General features: G+C 42.1%; 1 protein-coding gene across 5 annotated transcripts in view; it reads left to right on the forward strand.

Annotated features, from left to right (window-relative positions):
- ttll5 (tubulin tyrosine ligase-like family, member 5) overlaps positions 1–25,543 on the forward strand; it is a 101,992-nt gene that overhangs the window by 73,558 nt on the left and 2,891 nt on the right. For 4 of the 5 annotated variants that reach the window (XM_024400597.2, XM_024400598.2, XM_024400599.2 and 1 more), the window contains 2 exons: positions 5,425–5,645; positions 9,478–9,563. In XM_024400597.2, coding sequence (XP_024256365.1) covers positions 5,425–5,645; positions 9,478–9,563 — 307 coding nt within the window. Of the gene's footprint in view, positions 1–5,424; positions 5,646–8,986; positions 9,101–9,477; positions 9,564–25,543 lie in introns of those variants that run through there. The other variant, XR_006084564.1, reaches the window with a different exon arrangement.

Here is a 25,543-nt window from a genome sequence, read left to right on the forward strand (position 1 = left end):
CCACAAAACCACAGACCGAACGGTAGGGTAAATGTGGCTGTGGAGTTTAGAGAAAAATATCACTGCTATGTAGTTCTGGTTGCCTTGGAACTATTCAGCCCAACGAAATGAGAACCATGCCTTCCTGTAAACCACAGGCTGAATGTGGAGAACCTCATGTTCAGGTAGACCCAGACTAGAAACCCTGCAAGACTGTATATACAGTGTGGTGAGAGTGTATTAGAAACGCTCCTTCTCTCACTGGGCTGAAAGTTGCACACAATCCAATCCTTGGAACCAGTGTTCAGCTTTGTGTCAAAACCATTTTACAGACTTTTTGTGATTTTCTCTGATTGGGGTTCAGAGAAACACTAGAGGTTGCAATTCTCCCTTTCCATCCCTTGATCTTTCCCTCTTACTCAAATAAAGCATAGATGTAAACACTTAGTAGGGTATTTGAGTGCTATTGAATTATAAATCAGGAAAACCCTCATCTCTTTTTGTCTGGGCAATATCAACTGCTTGTTTTTGTTAAGCAATGGGGATACTCTCCAAAAGCTCCCCCATCACCCGTAGAGGAAAGCCTTGATGTTTGTGCTTGCAAAGTTATTCTGGGAATTTCTCCTCCAACCGCCGAACAAAATGGTGTCCAGTGGGAACATCCTCACAGGGAGCTCGTTTCTTGAAAGCAAACATTAATTCTCACACCAAGCGAACTCTTTGTTCTACTGAGTCTGTGCTTATATTGGAAGGTAAGTAATCAAGGCTGGCTGCCCACAAGGGCTCCGGCGTGGCAATGCCACTGATTCTACACTGAATAAGAAGCCTAATCCCATCATTCACAGCTCATATCAGATTCTACATTCATTTTGTTCCCATTACAATGCTGAAACTGATTTCTGAGGCATAACTTTTCTAAACCGTTATAGTTACAAAACCTTTTAGTCTTGCTTGACTAGTCGTGACATATGCAATTTCTGCCATTGCTGAATGAGATTAAACTGAATGCCTTGGGTTACTTGACACTATATATAATTTTGAAACTGGAAAATAAACCCGCATTGGTTCTTGGTTTGCTTTGAAAGGAGATCTGGACAGGAAATCTGTGTTTATTCTTCTTGCAGCATTTGTTGTAGAGCCATTCTATGAATGGAGGCTGGGGAGAGACTAGAGGTATATTTTCTGGGTGATTTAAATATTGACTGGCTTTCATCAAGCTGCCCACTCTAGAAAAAGCTTCAAACTGTAACCAGTGCCTGCAACCTGGTTCAGGTTATCAGTCAACCTACCAGGGTAGTTGCAAACAGCACAGGGATGAAATCATCAACATGTATTGATCACATCTTTACTAATGCTGCAGACATGTGCTTGAAAGCAGTATCCAGACCCATCGAATGTAGTGATCACAATATAGTAGCCATATCTCGGAAAACCAAAGTTCCAAAGGCTGGGCCTAATATAGTGTATAAGAGGTCATACAATAAGTTTTGTAGTGATTCCTATGTTGTTGATGTAAAGAATATTGCACTTGACACATTTATGAAATTGCTCATTCCAGCTATTAATAAGCATGCACCCATTAAGAAAATGACTGTAAAAACGGTTCAATCCCAGTGGCTTGATGAGTAATTGAAAAATTGTATGGTTGAGGGATGAGGCAAAAGCAATGGCAAATAAATTACACACACCAAGAAAAATGTATTTGTGTGGAGGTGCTGACTAACGGTGAATAAATGATTAAAATAGAGTTACCCAATAAATTACTGGGAGTTTATATATGGAGTGTGTGACTCTCTTTATTTTGATAGTATAAAGAATGATAGTAAAAAGCTTTCATCACAAAACCAACTGATATTGCCAACTACTTTAATATTTTTTTATAGGCAAGATTAGCAAATTTAGGCATGACATGCCAGCAACAAACGCTGACACTACACATCCAAGTATATCTGACCAAATTATGAAAGAAAGGCATTGTAATTTTGAATTCCGTAATGTGAGTGTGGAAGAGGTGAAAAAATTGTCTATCAACAATGACAAGCCACCGGGGTCTGACAACTCGAATGGAAAATTACTGAGGATAATAGCGGACGATATTGACAGTCCTATTTGCCATATTTAAAATGTAAGCCTACTAGACAATGTGTGCCCCCATGCTTGGAGTGAAGCAAAAGTCATTCCGCTACCTAAGAATAGTAAAGCCCCCTTGGTCGGCTATTTGAGCCAGTAAATCAGCCTGTTATTATCCTTTTTAGTAAACTTTTGGAAAAAATTGTTTGACCAGATGCAATGCTATTTAACAGTAAACAAATTGACATCAGACTTTCGGCACGCTTATAGGGAAGGACATTAAAAAAATGATTGAGGGCTGTTTTGGGGGCTGTTTTGTTAGACTTCAGTGCAGCTTTTGACATTATCGATCATAGTCTGCTGCTGGAAAAACTTGTGTTATGGCTTTACACCCCCTGCTATATTGTGGATAAAGAGTTACTTGTCTGACAGAACACAGAGGGTGTTCTTTAATGGAAATCTCTCCAACATAATCCAGGTAGAATCAGGAATTCCCCAGGACAGATGTCTAGGCCCCTTACTTTTTAAAATCTTTACTAAGGACATGCCACTGGCTTTAAGTGTCTATGTATGCGAATGACTCAACACTATACATGTCAGCTACTACAACGACTGAAGTGACTGCAACACTTAACAAAGAGCTGCAATTAATTTCAGAGTGGGTGGCAAGGAATAAGTTGGTCCTAAATATTTCTAAAACTAAAAGCATGGTATTTGGGACAAATCATGCACTAAACCATTAACCTCAACTAAATCTTTCAATAAATAATGTGGAAATTGAGCAAGTTGAGGTGACTAAACTGCTTGGAGTTACCCTGGATTGTAAACTGTCATGGTCAAAACATATTGATACAATAGCTAAGATGGGGAGAAGTCTGTCCATAATAAAGCACTGATCTACCTCAACAGCACTATCAACAAGGTAGGTTCTACAGGCCCTAGTTTTGTTGCATCTGGACTACTGTTCAGGCATGTGGTTAGGTGCCACAAAGAGACTGCAATTGGCTCAGAACAGTGCAGCATGGCTGGCCCTTGGATGCACACAGAGAGTTAATATTAATATGCATGTCAATCTCTCGTGGCTCAAAGTGGAGGTGAGATTGACTTCTTCACTACTTGTATTTATGAGACGTGTATTTACGAGACATGTTGAATGCACCGAGCTGTCTGTTTGAACTACTGGCACACCAATGCATACCCCACAAGACATGCCACCAGAGTTCTCTTCACAGTCCCCAAGTTCAGAACAGACTATGGGAGGCGCACAGTACTACATGGGGCCATGACTACATGGAACTCTATTCCACATCAAGTAACTGATGCAAGCCGTAAAATTGGATTAGAAAAACAGATAAAAATGCACCTTATTGGAACAGCGGGGTCTGTGAAGCAATACAATCATAGGCACAGACAGATGCAAGCACACACACTCGTTAACATACACACTATACACACGTACACATGAATTGTGTACTGTAGATATGTGGTAGTGGTGGAGTAAGGCCAAGAGGGCACACAGTGTGTTGTAAAATCTGTGCTGTGAATGTATTGTAATGTTTTTAAAATTGTATGAACTGTCTTAACTTTGCTGGACCTCAGAAAGAGTAGCTGCTGCCTTGGCAGAAACTAATGGGGATCCATAATAAATACAAATACACCTTTCGGGGTGGGATGATGGGAGACGCAGTTTTTTTTCTTTTTTTTTCTTTGAGTAATGCAGTTGTTCTCATCATCGTTTTTACGTCTAGGTTGAGTGTAATTAATGCAATTGAGGGGATGTTTTTCTTGGCCCGGACTGGCTGGGTTACGCAAGACTCTCTTTGAAAGTGATCCCCCCCAGCTCCTGTCCACTCCCCTCCCATCGCCAGCTCGCTGATTGAGCACAGTTCACTAGTTCACCAAGCCACAACCACTCTCAGCCAGCCACTCACAGCATCCATCCATCCACGATTACCAGGTAGGGTTGTGCAGGGACCATCTCTCCCCCTGATTGCGAAATTGCAGGAAATGGTTTGCAGCATTAGTTGGTGTGTGTGTAATCATATGCCATAAAGGGCACAGCGTTAAGAGAGCCAACCTGTTGTTCTCCCCTTAACAAACAGCCCTTTTACTGAGCTCATGGGAGGGCTGACTGTGCGCCTTGAGTCACCACCCAATCAGGGAACCGTCCCTTAAATATCCTCTCCTTCTGCTCTGCCCCTCAGTCTCTCTCGCCAGCTTGACTTGAATGGGAGTCTATACTAACAGACGCCCTGCAATTCTGTAGTGTTTCCATGTGTTCCATGGCCTTAAGGCTCATTCACTTTGGCTCAGAGTAGAATTGCACAGTAAACCCTCCTTCCAAGACTGTGTCCTTCCATTGGTCAGGAATTAGTCAATGCCTTGACCCTACTCTGTAATGACACGTGAAAAACCATTGCAGGTTTTGGTCTTATTGAAATAAGCGCTCTCCACATTCCGGCACTCACCTCCCCTGCCTTGTGGCAGAATTGATTGAAGTATTTGGCTTAGCTGAATATAAAACTGTATCCAGGGGAGCATAGGTGTGTGTGTGTGAGAAAGAGAGAGCGCTGTTCCGGTGCTCTACTCTGTTCCAGTTACTGGGTGCAGACTGCGCGGCTCCTCCACAGGCTTGGCCTGGGGCCACCTGGCAGCCAAATAAAGGTGCCCTCCCTGGCCCTGCTCAACTGCTCCACAACCACAGACCCTCCAACCTGGAAATTCAGTTTCTCATTTATCAACACAGAAATTACACTAAAATATTCTCTGTGATGCTGCCGGCCCTTTGAAATCATGCGCTGGGAAGCTGGAAAACCATTAGCTTGTTAGATAGATAGATAGATAGATAGATAGATATATAAAGTGGCAGAGAAAATAGCATAGACATGAGATCTGGAAAGAATGTCTGTGAAGCATTCCCCAGCAACACAGGCAACCGGTAAACGGTAGTTCTTAAATATTATGTCAGGATGAACATGTTGTTTACCAGGTTTCTAGAAGCCATTAAAGAGATCTTGTCTAAACAAGTATGAAATGTGAAGAATTTGTGTTGCACTGCTTCCAACCTCAAAATATGTAGAGTATGTTTTGATAAAGGATAGCACTTTTTTCAAAGCTAATTGATGTAGTTGTCTTTTAGATCGATGATATTTGACCTTAGATCACCTAGAAGGCAGAACTTTTTTTTGCTGAAATCAAAGTCTGATCTTTTTTATGGTTGTACTGAGCACATTTACAATTTGATAGCCTTTCCCATCCCTGATATAGGTAGGGGATTAGGTACATGATGCCCTATTGTAAAAATCCTCTTATGTGTAATGTCATAACTAACTTGATTGTGAATCTGAAGCTAAATGTGTGGTTTTTGCTCCTTAGGCCATGTTGGCTGCTAAGGCCATGATGCCACCCTATCCTGTGACGGCTCCTTGGCCCCAGGCTCCCACCGGCCCATCCCCCTCCAGTCTACCAGTGACCCACCCAGGCCGCCAGAACCACAGCCATGCCTGCACAGGCCCAGGACACATCCTCAACCCCAAACCACCCAGCAGTGCCAGGGAGGGCCTGGTCAGGAAGACAGCCACCCAGCGCCTCAGCAAGTAAGACCTGGGGCTAGAGCTGCCTCTGGGAGGCTGCTGTTCATTAGTCTCTTACTAGAAAGTTCATTATTACCACTGTAATGTGGAAACGTTGATTGGACCATGACATGAATATGCAGTATATGTGATGGCAAGCTAGTGGGTCTAGAGGACTATGGCTGTGCTGGAGGGGTGAACCAGGGTCCAGCAGCAGCAGAGAGTTCAAACGGAACTGAGAGTTAGACTGGCCTACATGAAGCGTGGAGCGAACAGTACCAGTCCCTTGGCTTCAGGCTGTATCTGCCTGTTCCGTAAACAACCTCATCACAGGTCTGATTTCTGCATGCTCAGTAAACACAATGCGGTTCAACTGCAGGGCCCTATTTATGAGCGCTGTTTAAACCCTGTTTTGTTTGGAGATTAACAGAAGAAGAGAGGAGGAAAAATGGCGAAAGAAAGAAAAGTTGGGGAGAGCGCAAACGGAGCGAAGCCTGAAACTGCCATCACTTTCCCACGCTGCAGTATGACTTTATTACCCAACATCTGGCTAAATTACACAGCAATGGCAAAACTCAGTGATATGGTTGCTTGTTTGTTTAAAACACATGGCTTCGATGGAGGGCTCCTCTCCCCCAGTGTGAGGCGCAGTGGTCCCAGCTCTGTCATTCTCCTCTCCTCAACCTCCACCCCCTCTAGCCATGATGTGTTCTTCTCTAGTATTACATCAGAGAGATTTATATGGACCGGGCCATTTTGAATTTAGGGATATTAGGGATATTTATAGAACTGTATGGTAAAGCCATTGCTCTACCCGCCTGCTCCTACTGTATCTCTGTCTGTGTGTGTGCATGTCACTTGTCTTTCTGTCTGTATCAGAGGGTCCGTGTTGGTGCCTTTCATCAGGGGTACAAGGATTTGGCTAATGACACAAAGCCTTAGTGGCCGCCTCAGCAGATAGCAGCTTTGATGTGGCGGCTGAGGCCAGCCAGGGAGCAGGAGGCTAGAGGGATGTGGTTGTGTTATGTTGCTGATGTGTGAGGAGCGCTCTCCTGGACTCTTGACATGGTCAGAGGGGAGGGAAGGCAGTGAATAGTTAAGGGCAGGGTCGGTTATGGCAGGGTAGGGCAAGGTCGGTTAGGGCAGGGTAGGTGCAATGTTTGCTCCTCTCTGTGTGTCTTCCTGGCAGTTACTGTGTTTACCCTCTACATGCGGAATTCCAGAACCTCCTCACACTCTCCACTGTCCTGCATTTTTGTGGTTGGCCTGTGTGACAGGGGAGAGTGTGGGAAAAACGGAAGCTTCTAGACCAAAAATGCACTGATGGAAAAAAGGAAGAAAAGAAAGAAGAGAGGGAAACAAAGAATGACGGATAGAAAGCAAACCTCTGTCTAAAAAAGATGAGATGATTGTTCACAGGAAATGGATAATAAGTTGTTTCCCTTTATGTTAAACTCATTCCAATGGCAACGCAATACCTTGGTTAAGTAGCCTTAGCTCATCCACCCCAACATGAAATCACTGTACTGTAGGTATTAGAAATGTTCAAGGTTATTTAATCTTCAAAACACACCCTCCCAACTGCTGAACTCAAAAACACATTACATTTGATACTTATCTCAAAATGTTGCCCCTGCTGCCTGTTTTCCTACAGAACAATACATCATTGATGAACACAGAGAGTTAGTCTTTGTTATTGAATCTAGGATCTGAATGACATGTAGTTTTGGGTTTGTTGGAGAACGGAAAGTGAGTAATAAGGATCAAGATTAGCAGTTGTGTTTGGGAGTCAAATAAAGAGGGGAGTGGATTTATATGTTGGAGCAGCCAAACTGTCTCCTCTCTCTCTCGCCGAGGGCTGGGATGTAGAAAGAAGAGCCAATTCACTGGACCCACCACCAAGCTGCCCTGTCAGCCAATCAGAGCGGAACATCATGAGGAAATGCCAAGTCTGTTCAGCCACTGATTGGACAGACTTGTCAGTACATTTGTCAGAATTAGTTTCTGTCTCATTATATGTTAATTGATGAGAGAGATGACCGAAAGAATGTGAATGGACCAAAATGAAGCTTAGTTTCGCAACAATGACTGCTTCTGAGATATCCTAAAATGAAACCAAAGCATCAAGGCTTGTCTATTGCAATGGACAACGTCAATCAAATTCTAAACTTCACCCATAGCCCAATTGTCATGCTTTTCTGCATAACCAAATTGTTACTGTAGCTGTGGCATACAGTAGGGCAGGACCCTAGAGTGTCGATTGGCCTAACATGGTTGCAAACTGGGAATGACTTCAGTTACAAATTTGAAAGCAATTTGTAACACAAATAAATGATTGTGTTTGGTGTTTGTGAGGCTTGGCGGGTTTTGCAGCTGTAGCTACGGAAACCCAGGCTGTCATGTGGCATTCTTAATAGGGTGACAATTACAGCAGAACCATTACTGTCAGACTGGCTGCTGCCTTCGCTGCCTATTAGTCAGCTGTAGGAACGACTTGATACTATAAACACATCACGCTGCCAAAACTCTGTTTATAAATGAACACTAATCCCCCCCGGTTAGACGTCCAGATAACATAAAGAAACGCTCGCTTCCACCATACACAAAGAAACACACAGCCATAGGCAACCCTGTTCCTATATTTCATAGTCTATCTGGGAAAATCCACTCAAGCCCCTCTGAAAGAAAAGGCTTCTTTACAAGGCTTTACATTTATTTCCAAAACGTCTAACTGTGGGTGCATACTCCATGCAGAGATACGTGTTCAATATATTAAGCCCTTCCATACTGCGGTGTTTGCCGGTCTACACCTTATGATGTGGAGAAGTGAGAGACTGTTGACAAAGTGATATGAAGAACCCAGAGGTCAAGCTTTCTCCAAATATTAAAGGGTTGCTTCCTGTATAGTTATGCCGCACTTTAAGTGAGCCAGTCCTATTTGTGGTTGTGTAATGGTGTGAAGGAACAACTGTGCAGCCCCTACAAGGAAGCAGTGTGTGCCCTCATTACCTTGTTAATGCTGCTTTTTCAAGCCACTGTTATGGGGCGATAGGTTAATACCAGCTAAGCTTTATTTATTGTTCCCCAAAAAATGCTTAGCACATTTAATGTATAGAGTTACAGGCTTGTTGGCCCCTGCTTTACGTCCTCCTTCCACCCATAATGATTTAGTCTGAGGAGCTGTATACACACATTGTCCCTGTGTCGTCTGTTTCTGTGAGAGCCAGTGTTGTGTGTTCTATTAAGAGGCAGTGCCCTATACACATTGGTAGTACTTGCTGGAAAGAATTGGTCACCCATTTTATGAAACGGTATCAGTCACAATGAGACCTGTTCTCATTACTTTTCTATTTAAAAACACACAGGTAATTCCACAAATGACCCAGCTGGCACCACAACTCTATCAGCTAACCCTACGACGTATGTGTTCTTTTGGAGCGTCAGTGATGAGGAAAACGTCATCCAGGACAGCTACCATGGTAGAGGAATGTGTCCCAGCACTCAGTAAACACTTAACCTCTTGGAGTGTCAAGAGACCCCACCAGACCATATGGACAGCACATAGCAAACCACCACGCTTTACATTTTTCCTGCCTGGTGATGTCATAGTACACGTACAATGCATCCATAGTTGTAATAGGAGCCAGTAATCCCTAGGCCATTACTGTAACTCTGTAAGAGAATTGGCCTTCACAATGCTCTTACAATAAGAGTGAAGGGCACTACAGTATATCAGTGGAACCCTCCACAACAATGAATGTGGAACAGCATTGGTTTGTTTTTGCACTATCTCTGGATCTCTCTGGGTAATGTACTGTACAGGAGTCGATCACTCTTATCTTGTCTCTGCCCACAGACAGACCTCATCAGAACGCCCAGCCAATGGAGCTCTGACGTCCAACTCGCAGCATGTGGTCTACGAGGCCATGTGTGGGAAAGCAGGTGGGTCTGACAGTCCACACACATGCTCCCCTCTCTGTCTGTTGCTTGCCCACTGGTGCTGTAGTCCTTGGGCAGATGGTATGCCCTCTCCATGCCAGTGTCAGTGATCACAGCCAGGCATAGTGACCATTCTTCCATCGAGGACTGATCAACACCATTTTGATATTTTTGGCCTGACTACTTCAGACCGGATCTGCAAGCAATGACAAGAGTATAGCTATTGTAAGGCTCTTCTCATTGTGCACACATCCAGGCCTGATGGGTCTGTTTCAAAAGATTTAGGGGGCATCTGACTGTATAAATACTTAACTTTCTACTACAATGGTGATCTGCTGTTTGATCAAATAGGCTCCATGTATCTAACTATAGAGGTCAGATGACTGCTAGTGGATGAGTGTGATTGCCATTTCTCTTTTGTAATGGGAACTAGTGGTGGGATATAGACACAGTTTGGGCATTCCCAGCTGTTGGCTGTGCTTCCCATCCTAATTGCTGTCCAGCCACCTAAATCCCTGGCCAGTTGTGCCCCAGAAATCACACATGACTGAGCAGGTCTTTCATAGTAAATGGAGTATGTGCATTTTGGTCTCATTGTGGTATTGCATTTAGCTATTTTATTGCTGTTATATTAACATTATTCAATTTAGATGTCTGCAAATCATACATTTTGTTACTTATACCTTTTAGAGTGTGTGCGCGTCTACCGCCTTCTCATCCTGCAGTTGCACAACTCTTTCCACCCTGGAGCCTGAGAAAGGGACTGGTGGAACTGTTGGGTTTATTGCAGTAACAGTGATATTAAGCAGTTTTAGCGGATGCACATCTGTTTGTCTGATCAGGGCCTTTTTCCATAGTCCTTCTATACGTTAACATTAGTGTATCACACCATTCATCATGTGAGCGTCACACTTGAGCCGACCAAGAGAAACCCAGATCAGCCTGCATCTGTCCAAACGGAGCTGGAAAAAGACAGCAGCTATGCACCAACCCAAAAATGTGTGCCACCAGAACATTTCTTTTTTTCTCCGATTTTCTCTCTTCAAAGTATGAAGGTTGGCGTAGGTTAACAAACATCTTATAAAGTCATCAATAACTGTAACTGGATCCGTGGGGAGCAGCTCCTGAATTTCATGAATGCATTTTTTTCCATAATTTAGGGCACCAGGTTGGGGGAAATGCCTGGTGACTCCAATACAACGCGAAGCAGTTAGCTTAGAAGAGAACAAAAAAAAGTCAGTACCAAACCTTTTAACAAGCCAGCCCTGGACCAGGTTTAGCCATGCATTGAGAATGGAGCAGTCCTGAAGCCAGCGCTGGTATCGCTGGTGTTATGCCCTTTGTTTTTCGAGAGGACATAGCTTTGTGGGGCTTAGGAACGCTGCCTGCCCAGTGTCCCTTTGTAGTGAGGTGACTGGCCTCCTCTGATCCACTCTGACAGGGAGTTAGAATGGGTCCGAACAGACAGCATTCTCTCTGATCAGCTGTCAGCCAATATTAATCACACACTCGCTCTCTCTCTTTTTTCTTTCTCTCTCGCTCACTTTCTCCTCCCTCTTTCTCTCTCACACTCACTCTCTCAACCCCCACTCTCTCTCATGCTTTCTCCTCAAATGAGGACCTATCAAAGCTTATGAAAATATTTATACCTATTGGTCCCAAATGGTCTTTCTCTCTTGAAGTGGGTGGTGCTACACAGAAGGCAGCTGAGGAGAGATTTATTGTATTCTGTTTGAGAAGGAAATGAATGCTGCACTTGTGTCGTTTTAGTAGGAGACCGGTACAGAGTAATAGTTCTGCCATTTTGTTTTTGCTTTGCTAGCCAGGTTTTTCCAGTTTTGCTTTGCTGACACTTTGCAGTTGAAGACAATTCTAAGTGAACCAAGTAAAGACTCATCACTCTCATTCTTCTTTTGTCCAATTCAGAAAAATCCTGGTTTCTCACAGGTATCTAGTGTTCTTTATCAGTCTCTCTGTTTGGTGGCTTTGTTTCATTAGTGTTTGTTTATGATTTTGATTTCTGCATTACTGTTGGGGATAAAGGAAGGGGAATATTGGCCTTTCTCTCTTTTGCTGAGCTAGAAAAAGCTGCTTCCAGCGGTCATGTCATCGGATTGCAAGTCTGGGAGATGTTTTCGTTTTCCAGCTCCATCAGGCCCCACGGTGTAAAAGAGCACCAAAATAAACAGTCTGCCGAGAGGGAATGAAAGGGAATACTGTTTGGAAGCACAAATACAGCAGCTCGACCTGCACTTGGAATTCCTTTTCTACTGGATGCCTGGCGCTGGGCCAGGCGATATGCAAGGGGTGAGGGGACAGCAGGAAAAGGGCTGCTGCCCAGTGGCTGCCTGGGCGGCTCCACTCATACCTGTTTTGGCCATGAAAAGTAACACAGCCGTACCATGACATTTTGCCAGCGGATTCCTCTTTCTCTCCATTGGTTTTGCACGTTCCTCCGAAACGTTTTAAAGTTCAAGAAATATTTCTACATCCAATACCTCATCTGATTTTATTTTCAGAATTATCCTTAGACTAATTCTTCTCCCTATAACAATTCAATTCATATGTTACCAAAAAAAAGTATTGTCTTATCAGATGAATGGCAAGTAGAAGTAATCAACATTTTAAAATTAATAGATTTGGTGGACAGTTTCTTTTGACCTCCCCACAGTTCATTGGAAGAGGAGGTGTAAACTCTAACATACAGTGCCTTCAGAAAGTATTCATACCACTTGACTTATTCCACATTTTGTTGTTACAGCCTGAAAAAAAATATATATATATCACCCAGTTTGGTCAGACGTCCAGCTCTAGGGAGAATCTGGGTAGTTTCATTTCCAAGAGCACCACTGTAGAAATGGTTTTATACCCTTCCCAAGACACAGTATATGCCTCATCATAATTCTACCTCGGAGATCTACGGACAGTTCCTTGGACTTCATGGTATTATTTCTGCACACACTACCCCATAATGACAAAGTGAAAACGTGTTTTTAGAAATGTTTGCAAAGTTATTGAAAATGAAATACCCTAGTCATTACTTTGTAGAAGCACCTTTGGCGCCAATTATAGATTTGAGCCATTTTGGCTATGTCTTTATCAACTTTGCACATCTGGATTTGAGGATTTTTTTCCAATTGTTTCTAGCAGATTGTCTCACTCTCTGTTAAGTTAGATGGCGAGCGGTAGTGAACAGCAATCTTCAAGTCTTTCCACAGATTTTCAATGGGATTCAAGTCTGGGCTTTACCTGGGTGTTGCCTTTGGCTGTATGCTTAGGGTTATTGTCCTGTTGGAATATAAATCTTTCCCCCAGTCTAATGTCATTTGCAATCTGAAGCAGGTTCTCATCAAGGATTTGCCTGTATTTGGCTCCATTCATTGTTCCCTCTATCCTTACCAGTCTCCCAGTCTCTGCTGCTAAAAAGCATCCCCATAGCATGATGCTGCCACCATGCTTAGATGACTGGTTTTCTCCAGACATATTGCTTTGCATCCATGCCAAAGAGTAAAATGTTTGTCTCATCAGACCGCAGAATCTTTTCCCTTATGAGCTCCGTCTTTCACATGACTTTTTGCAAACCCCAAGCATGCTATCATGTGCCTTTTTCTCAGGAGTGGCTTTTGTCTGGCCACTCTCCCATAAAGCCCATATTGGTGAAGTGCTGTAGAGACTGTTGTCCTTCTGGCAGATTCTCCCATCTCAGCCAAGGAACTCTGTAGTTCTGAGTCGTCTTTGGGTTCTTGGTCACCTCTCTGACCAAGGTCCTTGCTCAGTTTGGTCAGACGTCCAGCTCTAGGCAGAATCTGGGTAGTTTCATTTCCAAGAGCACCACTGTAGAAATGGTTTTATACCCTTCCCAAGACAGTATATGCCTCATCACAATTCTACCTCGGAGATCTACGGACAGTTCCTTGGACTTCATGGTATTATTTCTGCTCTGACATGCACTGTCAACTGTGGGACCTTATAGACAGATATGTTTATTTCTAAATAATGTCCAAACAATTGAATTGGCCATAGGTGGACTCCATCTATTTGTAGTGACATCTCAAGAATGATCAAAGGAAATTGAATGCACCTGAGCTCAATTTGGAGTGTCATAGCAAAGGGCTGTGAATACTTTCAGTGTCTTCAGAAAGTATTAACACCCTTTCACTTTCTCCACATTTTGTTGTGTTACAGCCCGAATAAAATGTTAATTAAATTGATATTTTGTGTCACTGGCTTGCCCACAATACCCCATAATGTCAAAGTGGAATTATGTTTATTTTTTATTTTTACAAATTAATTAAACATGAAAGCACAAGTGTCTTGGGTCAATAAATATTCAAACCCTTAATTATGGCAAGCCTAAATAGGTTCAGGAGTAAAAATGTGTTTAACAAGTCACATAATAGATTTTATGGCGGTCGTTCTGTGTAAGTCTCTAACAGCTTTGCACACCTGGATTATACAATATTTGCACATTTTATTATTTTTTTAATTATTCAAGCTCTGTCAAGTTGGTTGTTGATCATTGCGAGACAGACATTTTTAAAGTCTTATCATAGATTTTCAAGCAGCTTTTAAGTCAAAACTGTAGCTAGGCCTCTCAGGAATATACAATGTCGTCTTGGTAAGCAACCCCCGTGTATATTTGGTGTTTTAGGTTATTGTCCTGCGAAAAAGTGAATTTGTCTCCCAGTGTCTGTTGAATGCAGACTGAACCAGATTTTCCTCTATGATTTTGCGCATGCTTAGCTCTCCATTTCTTTATATCCAAAAATGTTCCCTTGCCCAGGACAACCATGTTGTTAAAATGATGCAGCCACCACCATGCTTGAAAATATGAAGTGGTACTCAGTGACGTTTTGGATTTGCCTCAAACATAATGCTTTGTATTCAGGACATAAAGTTAATTTCTTTGCCACATTTTTAGCAGCTTTACTTTAGTGCCTCATTGCAAACAGGATGCATGTTTTGGAATATTTTTATTCGGTACAGGCTTCCTTCTTTTCACTCGATCATTAGGTTAGTATTGGGTAGTAACTACAATGTTGTTGATCCAGCCTCAGTTTTCTCCAATCACAGCCATTAAACTCTTTAACGGTTTTAGTCACCATTGGCTTCATGGTCACAAATCTGAGCCGTTTCTTTCCTCTACGGCAACGGAGTTGATGGCTGACGTTTTACGTGTTCGTAACCGATTGTGTTTTTATGTTTTTTTTTGTTAAACTTGTTTTTTAAACTTATTTTGTACATAATGTTGCTGCTACTGTCTCTTATGACTGAAAATAACTCTATTCCGCCATAAGCAAACAGGAAAAACGTTCATCCAGAGGCGGCGATCCTAGTGGCCGTGGACTTTAGTGCAGGGAAACTTACATCTGTTTTACCAAATTTCTATTAGCATGTTAAATGTGCAACCAGAAGGAAAAAAAAACTCTAAGCTCTCCCTCGCCCCCCATTTGACAAATCTGACCATAGTACTATCCTTCTGATTCCTGCTTAAAAGCAAAAATTAAAGCAGGAAGCACCAGAGACTCGGTCAATTAAAAAAAAAAAAAAAAAAAAAAAAAGTGGTCAGATGAAGCAGATGCTAAGCTACAGGACTGTTTTGCTAGCACACCCTGGAATATGTTCCGGGATTCTTCCGATGGCAATGAGGACTACACCACATCTGTCACTGGCTTCATCATGTTGTGTCTTTGGCTATGCCGGATTAAGTGATATGACATGCTATTCTATAAAATCCTTTCTCCGTAATTAATATTACCTGATTGCGCTAATCATGTAAATGTTATTAACTATAAAGTCGGGGCACCACAAAATAATATTTATAGAGCTGTTATCTTCCAAATAAACTCTTAAAGACCTAGTAATATTTTACATCAATAGCAGTCACTATTAATCGTCACCTTATTTCAGTCTCATCTGAAAGTTGTAAATTCTTGGTTATCTTCATGAACCCTGGCTAACAAGTTGAATCAGCACTACGAAATTGGGTTTATTTATTTATTAAATACATAACTAATCACACAGAATTACATACACAGAATGAATCATACCTTGATTACAAATTATGTCATAAAGGAAAACGTCCCTAGCGGACGGAACAGATATGACAGCTGGTTACACAAAGAAAGTGGGTTGGGTTTGAGTGAAAGAGCGGGAAGACAGAGGAACAAAGGAAGAAGTTGTGCTATCGTAAATACAATATCCTATGCATTCTAAATTACCGCCCATTTGGAAAAGGAAAATGCAATAAATATTTACTCTGAGCTGCGCTTCAATAGGTTGGTGGTAGATGGATGGCCGTGTTGCCCAACAGAGTCCTCTGTCCTTTGAAGAGTGTCTCTGGTGGTGAATGGGAAACATTGTAGTGTTGTCGCTGTGTGGTAGACGGGATACTCTGTCTGTCCTTTCCTAGCCCACATTTTTTTGGCTGCTGTTGCTAACTCAACGGCTAGGATGTCTCACTTCTTTAGTGAATAAGAGTTCAAAGTTCATACCATTTACAACCAAAGCTCACGCTGAGGTTGGCTTAGTTCCGTAGTTGACATGTTAGTCCTTTTTAACGTATGGACCGTCGTCCTCACGTCCTCGGAACAGGAGGTTACATTTTCGTCAAGGCCTTATATAGTGGAGGGAGAAGGGTGTGTTTCACAGTCTACAGTCCATGTCTCTTCACAGGGGCGGGCCACTGATTGAGCAGAGCCCTAACCTTATGAAAACCCAAATCTCTCCTTTGGAAGCTAAAATTACATTTAATCTCTTCACCAATAATTTTACATTTAAACATTTGAATTGCACAACAATTCCATGAATCTGATAACTATAATGTGTAGACTTTCCACTGTACCGTTTATGTCATCCTATCATTGATGAGAATGTCTCAGATGACAACCGAACTGACATCATATTCATTAAGTACCACCGCATATGTTCAACTGGTCGGATTACCAAAATATGATTAATTTCTCCCCACCTTTTCGATGTTCCCAGAATCTCTGTTAACCAAGGGATTTTCAATAGTCACATCAGTAGGATAGAGAGAGGGAAAACAGGGGGGAGAGGTATTTATGACTGTCATAAACCTAACCCCAGGGCAGCGTCATGACAATCAATAAGTGCATTGATGACGACACCCCCACAGTGACTGTACATACATACCCCAACCAATAGATTACAGGCAACACCGCGCTAAAGGGTAGAGCTGCCACTTTCAAGGAGCAGGACTCTAACCCGGAAGCTTATAAGAAATCCCACTGTACTCTCAGACGAACAATCAAACAGGCAAAGTGTCAATACAGGACTAAGATCGAATTGTACTACACCGGCTCCGACGCTCGTCAGATGTGGCAGGGCTTGCAAACCATTAGACTACAAAGGGAAGCACAGCTGAGAGCTGCCCAGTGACACGAGCCTACAAGACGAGCTAAACCATGTCAATGCTCGCTTCGAGGTAAATAACACTGAAACATGCATGAGCTCACCAGCTGTTCTGGAAGACTGTGTGATCACGCTCTCCGCAGCCGATGTGAGTAAGACCTTTAACTTCTTTGGGATAGGGGGCAGCATTTTCACTTTTGGATGAAAAGCGTGCCCAGAGTAAACTGCCTCCTACTCAGTCCCAGATGCTAATATATGCATATTATTATTAGTATTGGATAGAACACACTCTGAAGTTTCTAAAACTGTTTGAATGTTCTCTGTGTATAACAGAACTCATATGGCAGATAAAAACCTGAGAAAAAATCCAAACAGGAGGTGGGAAATCTGAGGTTTGTAGTTTTTGAACTCAGCCCCTATTGAATATACAGTGGGATATGGGTATAGATGTCAACCATCTTTAGAATGTTGTTTCAGGCTTCTACTGTGAAGGGGGGCCAGATGAGAGGGGATTGAGTTAGAGGTCTGGCAGCAGCCTCGATCTCAGTCACGCGCATTCACATGAGAGGTAGCTCTCGTTCCATTGCTTTTCTACAGACAAAGGAATTCTCCAGGTAGAATATTATTGAACATATTGTAATAACCTTTCGTCCGACGTTCGGCTGGACCTGAACACGCGTTTGAATTTGTTTACCAAATGCCCTAACAAAATAAGCTATTTGGACATAAATTATGAACTTTATCGAACAAATAATTTTATTGTGGAACTGGGATTCCTGGGAGTGCATTCTGATGAAGATCATCAAAGGTAAGTGAATATTTATAATGCTATTTCTGACTAATGTTGACGACACAATATGGCGGATATCTTTTTGGCTGCTTTGTTGTCTGAACGCTGTACTCAGATTATTGCATGGTTTGCTGTTTCCATAAAGTTTTGAAATCTGACACAGCGGTTGCATTAAGAAGAAGTGTATCTAAAGTTCCATGCATAACACTTGAATTTTCATCAACATTTATAATCAGTATTTCTGTGAATTGATGTGGCTCTCTGCAAAATCACCGCATGTTTTGGAACTACTGAATGTAACGCGCCAATGTAAAATGAGATTTTTGGATGTAAATATGCACTTTATCGAACAAAACATACATGTATTGTGTAACATGAAGTTCTATGAGTGTCATCTGGTGAAGATGATCAAAGGTTAGTGATTAATTCTATCTCTATTTGTGTTTTTTTGTGACTCCTTCCTTTGGCTGGAAAAATGGCTGGGTTTTTCTGTGACTTGGTGGTGACCTAACATAGGTCACGGGGTTCCGCTTGACAGGTTAAACAGGTCAACATTCACATGGCCGCAGGGCCAGACGGATTACCAAGACAGTGGCAAGCATCTTCACTGACATTTTCAATCTCTCCCTGTCCGAGTCTGTAATACCAACATGTTTTAACTTCTTGGATATAGGGGGCGCTCTTTTAATTTATGGATAAAAAAACGTGCCCGTTTTAAGCGCAATATTTTGTCACGAAAAGATGCTTGACTATGCATATAATTGGCAGCTTTGGAAAGAAAACACTCTAACGTTTCCAAAACTGCAAAGATATTATCTGTGAGTGCCACAGAACTCATGCTACAGGGGAAACCAAGATGAAACTTCAACCAGGAAATGGGCGGAATTTTTGAGGCTCTGTTTTCCATTGTCTCCTTATATGGCTGTGAATGCGCATGGAATGAGCCTGCCCTTTCTATCGTTTCTCCAAGGTGTCTGCAGCATTGTGACGTATTTGTAGGCATATCATTGGAAGATTGGCCATAAGAGACTACATTTACCAGGGGTCCGCCCGGTGTCCTTTGTCTAAATTGGTGCGTAATCTACAAGCTGCACGCAGTCATCCAGTGATTGAGAGGAGAGAGGCTTTCAACAAACAATATATCATGAAGAGATATGTGAAAAACACCTTGAGGATTGATTCTAAACAATGTTTACCATGTTTCAGTCGATATTATGGAGTTAATTTGGAAAAAAGTTTGGCGTTTTGATGACTGATTTTTCGTTTTTTTTTGGTAGCCAAACGTGACGCACCAAACGGAGCGATTTCTCCTAAACAAATAATCTTTCAGGAAAAACTGAGCATTTGCTATCTAACTGAGAGTCTCCTCATTGAAAACATCTGAAGTTCTTCAAAGGTAAATGATTTTATTTGAATGATTTTCTGTTTTTTGTGAAAATGTTGCCTGCTGATGCTAACGCTAAATGCTACGCTAGCTATCAATACTGTTACACAAATGCTTGTTTTGCTATGGTTGAGAAGCATATTTTGAAAATCTGAGATGACAGTGTTGTTAACAAAAGGCTAAGCTTGAGAGCTAGCATATTAATTTCATTTCATTTGCGATTTTCATGAATAGTTAACGTTGTGTTATGGTAATGAGCTTGAGGCTGTATTCACGATCCCGGATCCGGGATGGCTCGACGCAAGAAGTTAAGCAGACCACCATAGTGCCTGTGCCCAAGAACACGAAGGTAACCTGCCTAAATGACTACTGACCCATATCACTCACGTCTGTAGGCTGTGAAAGGCTGGTCATGGCTCACATAAACACCATTATCCCAGAAACCCTAGACCCACTCCAATTTGCATACCGCCCCAACAGATCCACAGATGATGCAATCCCTATTGCACTCCACACTGCCCTTTCCCACCTGGACAAAAGGAACACCTATGTGAGAATGCTATTCATTGACTACAGCTCAGCATTCAACACCATAATGCCCTCAAAGCTCATCACTAAGCTAAGGAGTCTGGGACTAAACACCTCCCTCTGCAACTGGATCTTGGACTTCCTGACAGTCCGCCCCCAGGTGGTAAGGGTAGGTAACAACACATCCGCCATGCTGATCCTCAACACAGGGGCCCCTCAGGGGTGTGTGCTCAGTCCCCTTCTGTACTCCCTGTTCACTCATGACTGCACGGCCAGGCACGACTCGACCACCATCATTAAATTGATGATACAACAGTTGATACACCGACAACGACGAGACAGCCTATAAGGAGGAGGTCAGAGACCTGGCCTTGTGGTGCCAGGACAACAACCTCTCCACATGATCAAGACAAAGGAGATGATTGTGGACTACAGGAATGTGGTGTCAGGCGGTGTCAGAGGAAGACCCTAAAATTGTCAGATTCCAGCCACCCTAGTCAGACTATTCTCTGCTGCCGCACGGCAAGCGGTACCGGAGCTCCAAGTCTAGGTCCAAGAGGCTTCTAAACAGCTTCTACCTCCACAAGGAATGAGGAAGAGCTCGGTTTTGTTTGGAAAGTTTGTTGTTTAAAAGTATATTGGAATGTTCTTGGTTTCTACCTGGCTTCTTATGTTGGATCCCGCGACGTAGTTGGCATCAGTTGCTGGGACTGCTTGTATCTTTCCAGTGATCCTGCCGACCAAGGACCGGTCTGAGGAGCTATTTGGCATCGCAGCTAGCCTAGCTGCTAGCTAGCTGGACATCAAGCTAGCGAGTCAAGTGTTATTGAAGTGTTGTGGTTGCAGGTTCACATAGCACATCGAAACCTTTTATTTTGGGGTATTGCTATAGGCCACCATGTGCCAACAGTCTGTATCTAAATAATATGTGTGAAATGCTTGATAGTGTATGTGATGTAAACAGAGGTCTACTTTCTTGGGGACCTGAATATTGACTGGTTTTCATCAAGCTGTCCACTCAAGAGGAAGCTTCTTACTGTAACCAGTGCCTGTAATCTGGTTCAGGTTATTAATCAATCTACCAGGGTGTTTACAAACAATACAGGAACAAGATCATTCACATATATCGATCACATCTTTACTAATGCTGTCGAACTTTGTTCTAAAGCTATATCTGTATCCATTGGATGCAGTGATCACAATATAGTGGCTATATCCAGGAAAGCCAACGTTCCAACAGCTGGGCCTAAAATAGTGTATAAGAGATCGTACAAAAGATTTTGCTGTGACTCTTATGTGGATGATGTTAAAAATATTTGTTGGTCTGATGTGATTAAGGAGGAGCATCCAGATGCTGCGCTTGATGAATTTATGAAATTGCTTCTTCCAATTATTGATAAAACTATACCTGTTAAGAAACTGACTGTTAGAACTGTTAAAGGACTACTCCATCTTTCATCGAATCAGATGGCTTATTCATCATCATCTAATGTTTCCAATTATTTTAATGATTATTTCATTGGCAAAGTGGGCAAACTTAGGCAGGAAATGCCCACGACAAACAGTAAGCAATTATATTCATGCATGGAAAAACAAATAATGAAAGAAAAGCAGTGCATTTTTTAAAAGTTAGTGTGGGAGAGGTGGGGAAATTATTGTTAATTATAATAATGTTAATAATGACAAACCTCCTGGCATTGACAACTTAGATGGAAAGCTACTAAGGAGTGACTATAGTCAGCCACCATCCTATCTGTCATATTTTCTTTATCTGAGCCTAGAGGAAAGTCTTTGTCCTCAGGCCTGGAGGGAAGCCAAAGTAATTCCGCTACCCAAGAGTGGTAAAGCGGCCTTTACTGGTTCTAACAGCAGACCTATAAGCTTGCTGCCGGCTCTTAGCAAACTGTTGGAATTTTTAAAATGTTTTAACCAAATACATTGCTATTTTTCTGTAAACAAATTAACAAAAGACTTCCAGCATGTTTATAGAGAAGGGCACTCAACATGTACTGCACTGACACAAATGCCTGATGATTGGTTGAAAGAAATTGATAATAAGAAGATTGTGGGAGCTGTACTGTTAGATTTCAGTGCAGCTGTTGATATTATTGACCATAACCTGGTGTTGACAAAATGCGAGTGCAATGGCTTTTCAACCTCTGCCAAATCGTGGATTCAGAGCTATCTATCTAATAGAACTCAAATGGTTTTCTTTAATGGAATGTAAAGTGTGGTGTACCGCAGGGCACCTCTCTAGGTCCTCTACTCTTTTCTATTTTTACCAATGACCTGCCACTGGCATTAAACAAAGCATGTGTGTCCATGTATGCTGATGATTCAACCATATACGCATCAGCAACCACAGCTAATTAAGTCACTGAAACCCTTAACAAAGAGTTGCAGTCTGTTTGTTTTGGAATGGGTGGCCAATAATAAACTGGTCCTGAACATCTCTAAAACTAAGAGCATTGTATTTGGTACAAATCATTCCTTAAGTGCTCGACCTCAGCTGAATTTGGTAATGAATGGTGTGGCAGTTGAACAAGTTCAGGAGACTAAATTACTTGGCGTTACCTTAGATTGTAAACTGTCATGGTCAAAACATATAGATTCAGTGGTTGCAAAGATGGGGAGAGGTCTAGCCGTAATAAAGAGATGCTCTTGCTTTTTTGACACCACAATCCTAAAAGCAAGTTCTGCAGGCTCTAGTTTAGTCTAATCTTGATTATTGTGTGGTCCAGTGCTGCAAGGAAAGACCTAGTTAAGTGGCAGCTGGCCCAGGACAGAGCGGCACGTTTTGCTCTTAATTGTAATCGGAAGGCTGATATAAATACTATGCATGCCAGTCTCTCTTGGCTAAGAGTTGAGGAGAGACTGACTGCGTCACTTCTTATTTTTATACGATACATTGTGTTAAATCCCAAATTGTTTGCATAGTCAACTTACACACAGCCATGAAACAAACACTAATGCCACCAGGGGTCATTTCATAGTCCCCAAATCCAGAACAAATTCAAGGAAATGTACAGTATTATATAGAGCCCTTATTGCATGGAACTTCCTTCCATCTCATATTGCTCAAATAAACTGCAAACCTGGTTTCAAAAAACAGATAAAGCAACATCTCACGGGACAACACCTCTCCCCTATTTGACCTAGATAGTTTGTGTGTATGCATTGATATGTAGGCTACGTATGCCTTTTTTTTAAATGTATGTAGTTATGTCCTTGAGCTGTTCTTGTCTAATAATGTTCTGTATTATGTCTTATGTTTTGTGTGGACCCCAGGAAGAGTAGCTGCTGCTTTTGGGACCCTAATAAAATACCAAGCCATAAAACCCCTGAACATCTAATCAAATGGCTACCCAGGCTATTTGCATTGCCCCCCACCCCTATTTTACGCCGCTGCTACTCCGTTATTAACTATGCATAGTCACTTTAATAACTCTACCGACATGTACATATTACCTCAATTACCTGGACTATGCGGGGCCGCCGCACATTGACTCTGTACCGGTACACCCTGTATATAGATTCGCTATTGTTATTTTACTGCTGCTCTTCAACTACTTGTAACTTATTTCTTATTCATATTTTTTATACTGCATTGTTGGTTAGGGGCTTGTAATTATGCATTGCACTGTAAGGTCTACACCTGTTGTATTCAGCGCATGTGACTAATAACATTTGATTTTAGTTAGGAAGGACCTTGTTCTTCATGATGCTCTCTGCGCTTTTAACGGACCTCTGAGACTATCACAGTGCAGGTGCATTTATATGGAGACTTGATTACACACAGGTGGATTGTATTTATCATCATTAGTCATTTAGGTCAACATTGGATCATTCAGAGATCCTCACTGAACTTCTGGAGAGAGTTTGCTGCACTGAAAGTAAAGGGGCTGAATAATTTTGCACGCCCAATTTTTCAGTTTTTGATTTGTTAAAAAAGTTTGAAATATCCAATAAATGTCGTTCCACTTCATGATTGTGTCCCACTTGTTGTTGATTCTTCACAAAAAAATACAGTTTTATATCTTTATGTTTGAAGCCTGAAATGTGGCAAAAGGTCGCAAAGTTCAAGGGGGCCGAATACTTTCGCAAGGCACTGTATGCTTAGGGTCATTGTCCATTTGGAAGACCCATTTGTGACCAAGCTTTAACTTCCTGACTGATGTCTTGAGATGTTGCTTCAATATATCCACATCATTTTTCTTCCTCATGCTGCCATCCATTTTGTGAAGTGCACCAGTCCCTCCTGCAGCAAAGCACCCCCACAGCATGATGCTGCCACCCCCTTGCTTCACAGTTGGGATGGTGTTCTTTGGCTTGCAAGTCCCCCCCTTTTTCCTCCAAACATAACAATGGTCATTATGGCCAACAGTTCTATTTTTTGTTTCATCAGATCAGAGGACATTTCTCAAAAAAGTATGGTCTTTGTCCCTATGTGCAGTTGCAAACCGTAGTCTGGCTTTTTTATGGTGGTTTTGGAGCAGTGGCTTTTTCCTTGCTGAGCGGCCTTTCAGGTTGTCAATATAGGACTCGTTTTACTTGGACATAAATACTTTTGTACCTGTTTTCTCCAGCATCTTCACAAAGTCCTTTGCTGCTGTTCTGGGATTGATTTGCACTTTTCGCACAAAATACGTTCATCTCTAGGAGACGGAACACGTCTCCTTCCTGAGCGGTATGACGGCTGCATGGTCCCATGGCGTTTATGCTTGCGTACTATTGTTCAGAAAGATGAACGTGGTACCTTCAGGCATTTGTAAATTGCTCCCAAGGATGAACCAGACTTGTGGAGGTGTACAATTGTTTTTCTGAGGTCTTGGCTGATTTCTTTTGATTTTCCCATGATGTCAAGCAAAGAGGCACTGAGTTTGAAGGTAGGCCTTGAAATACATCCACGGGTACACCTCCAATTGACATAAATGATGTCAATTAGCCTATTAGAAGCTTGTAAAGCCATGACATCATTTTCTGGAATTTTCCAAGCTGTTTAAAGGCACAGTCAACTTAGTGTATGTAAACTTCTGACCCACAGACATTGTGATACAGTGAAATGATCTGTCTGCAAACAATTGTTGGAAAAATTCCTTGTCATGCACAAAGTAGATGTCCTAACCGACTTGCCAAAACTATAGTTTAACAAGACATTTGTGGAGTGGTTGACTTCAATTGAATATATATATATATATATTTGCTTGCAAAAGAAAAAAACTTTTTTTGTTTGTCATTATGGAATATTGCGTGTAGGTTGATATGAGGGGGAGGGGGGGGGCAAACAATATAATCCATTTTAGAATAAGACTGTAATGTAACAAAATGTGGAAAAGTAAAAGGGTCTGTATATTTTCAGGATACTCTGTATATAGTTCAATATCTTTTCTGCATTCTTTCTATCTGGTTTTGGTCATTTAAAATTGAGACTGTTTTTCCAATTGGAAGCTGGGGATGATTAAGCCATGATGGTATGCGGGTCAGATTGGAAATTTAGCCCGGATACCAGGGTTAGCACCCCTACGATAAGTGCCATGGGATCTTTAGTGACCGCAGAGTCAGGACACCCGTTTAACATCCCATCCAAAAGACAGCACCCTGCACAGGGCAATGACCCCAATCACTGCCCTGGGGCATTGGGATATTTGTTTTTAGACCAGAGGAAAGAGTGCCTCCTACTGGCACTCCAACATCACTTCCAGCAGCATCTGGTGTCCCATCCAGGACCAACCCTGCTTAACTTCAGAGGCAAGCCAGCAGTGGGATCCAGGGTTGTATTCTGCTGGCAGTCATTACGTTAACGCTAGTTAGCGTATGCACGTGAAACTACCTCTGACTTCCTTCATACTGGACGCAGGGACATAAAAAGTATATCCATGATGGTATTCTGTTGCAGCCTGCGATATT

The sequence above is a fragment of the Oncorhynchus tshawytscha genome, linkage group LG11 (assembly GCF_018296145.1).
Source record: "Oncorhynchus tshawytscha isolate Ot180627B linkage group LG11, Otsh_v2.0, whole genome shotgun sequence".
NCBI lineage: Eukaryota > Metazoa > Chordata > Actinopteri > Salmoniformes > Salmonidae > Oncorhynchus > Oncorhynchus tshawytscha.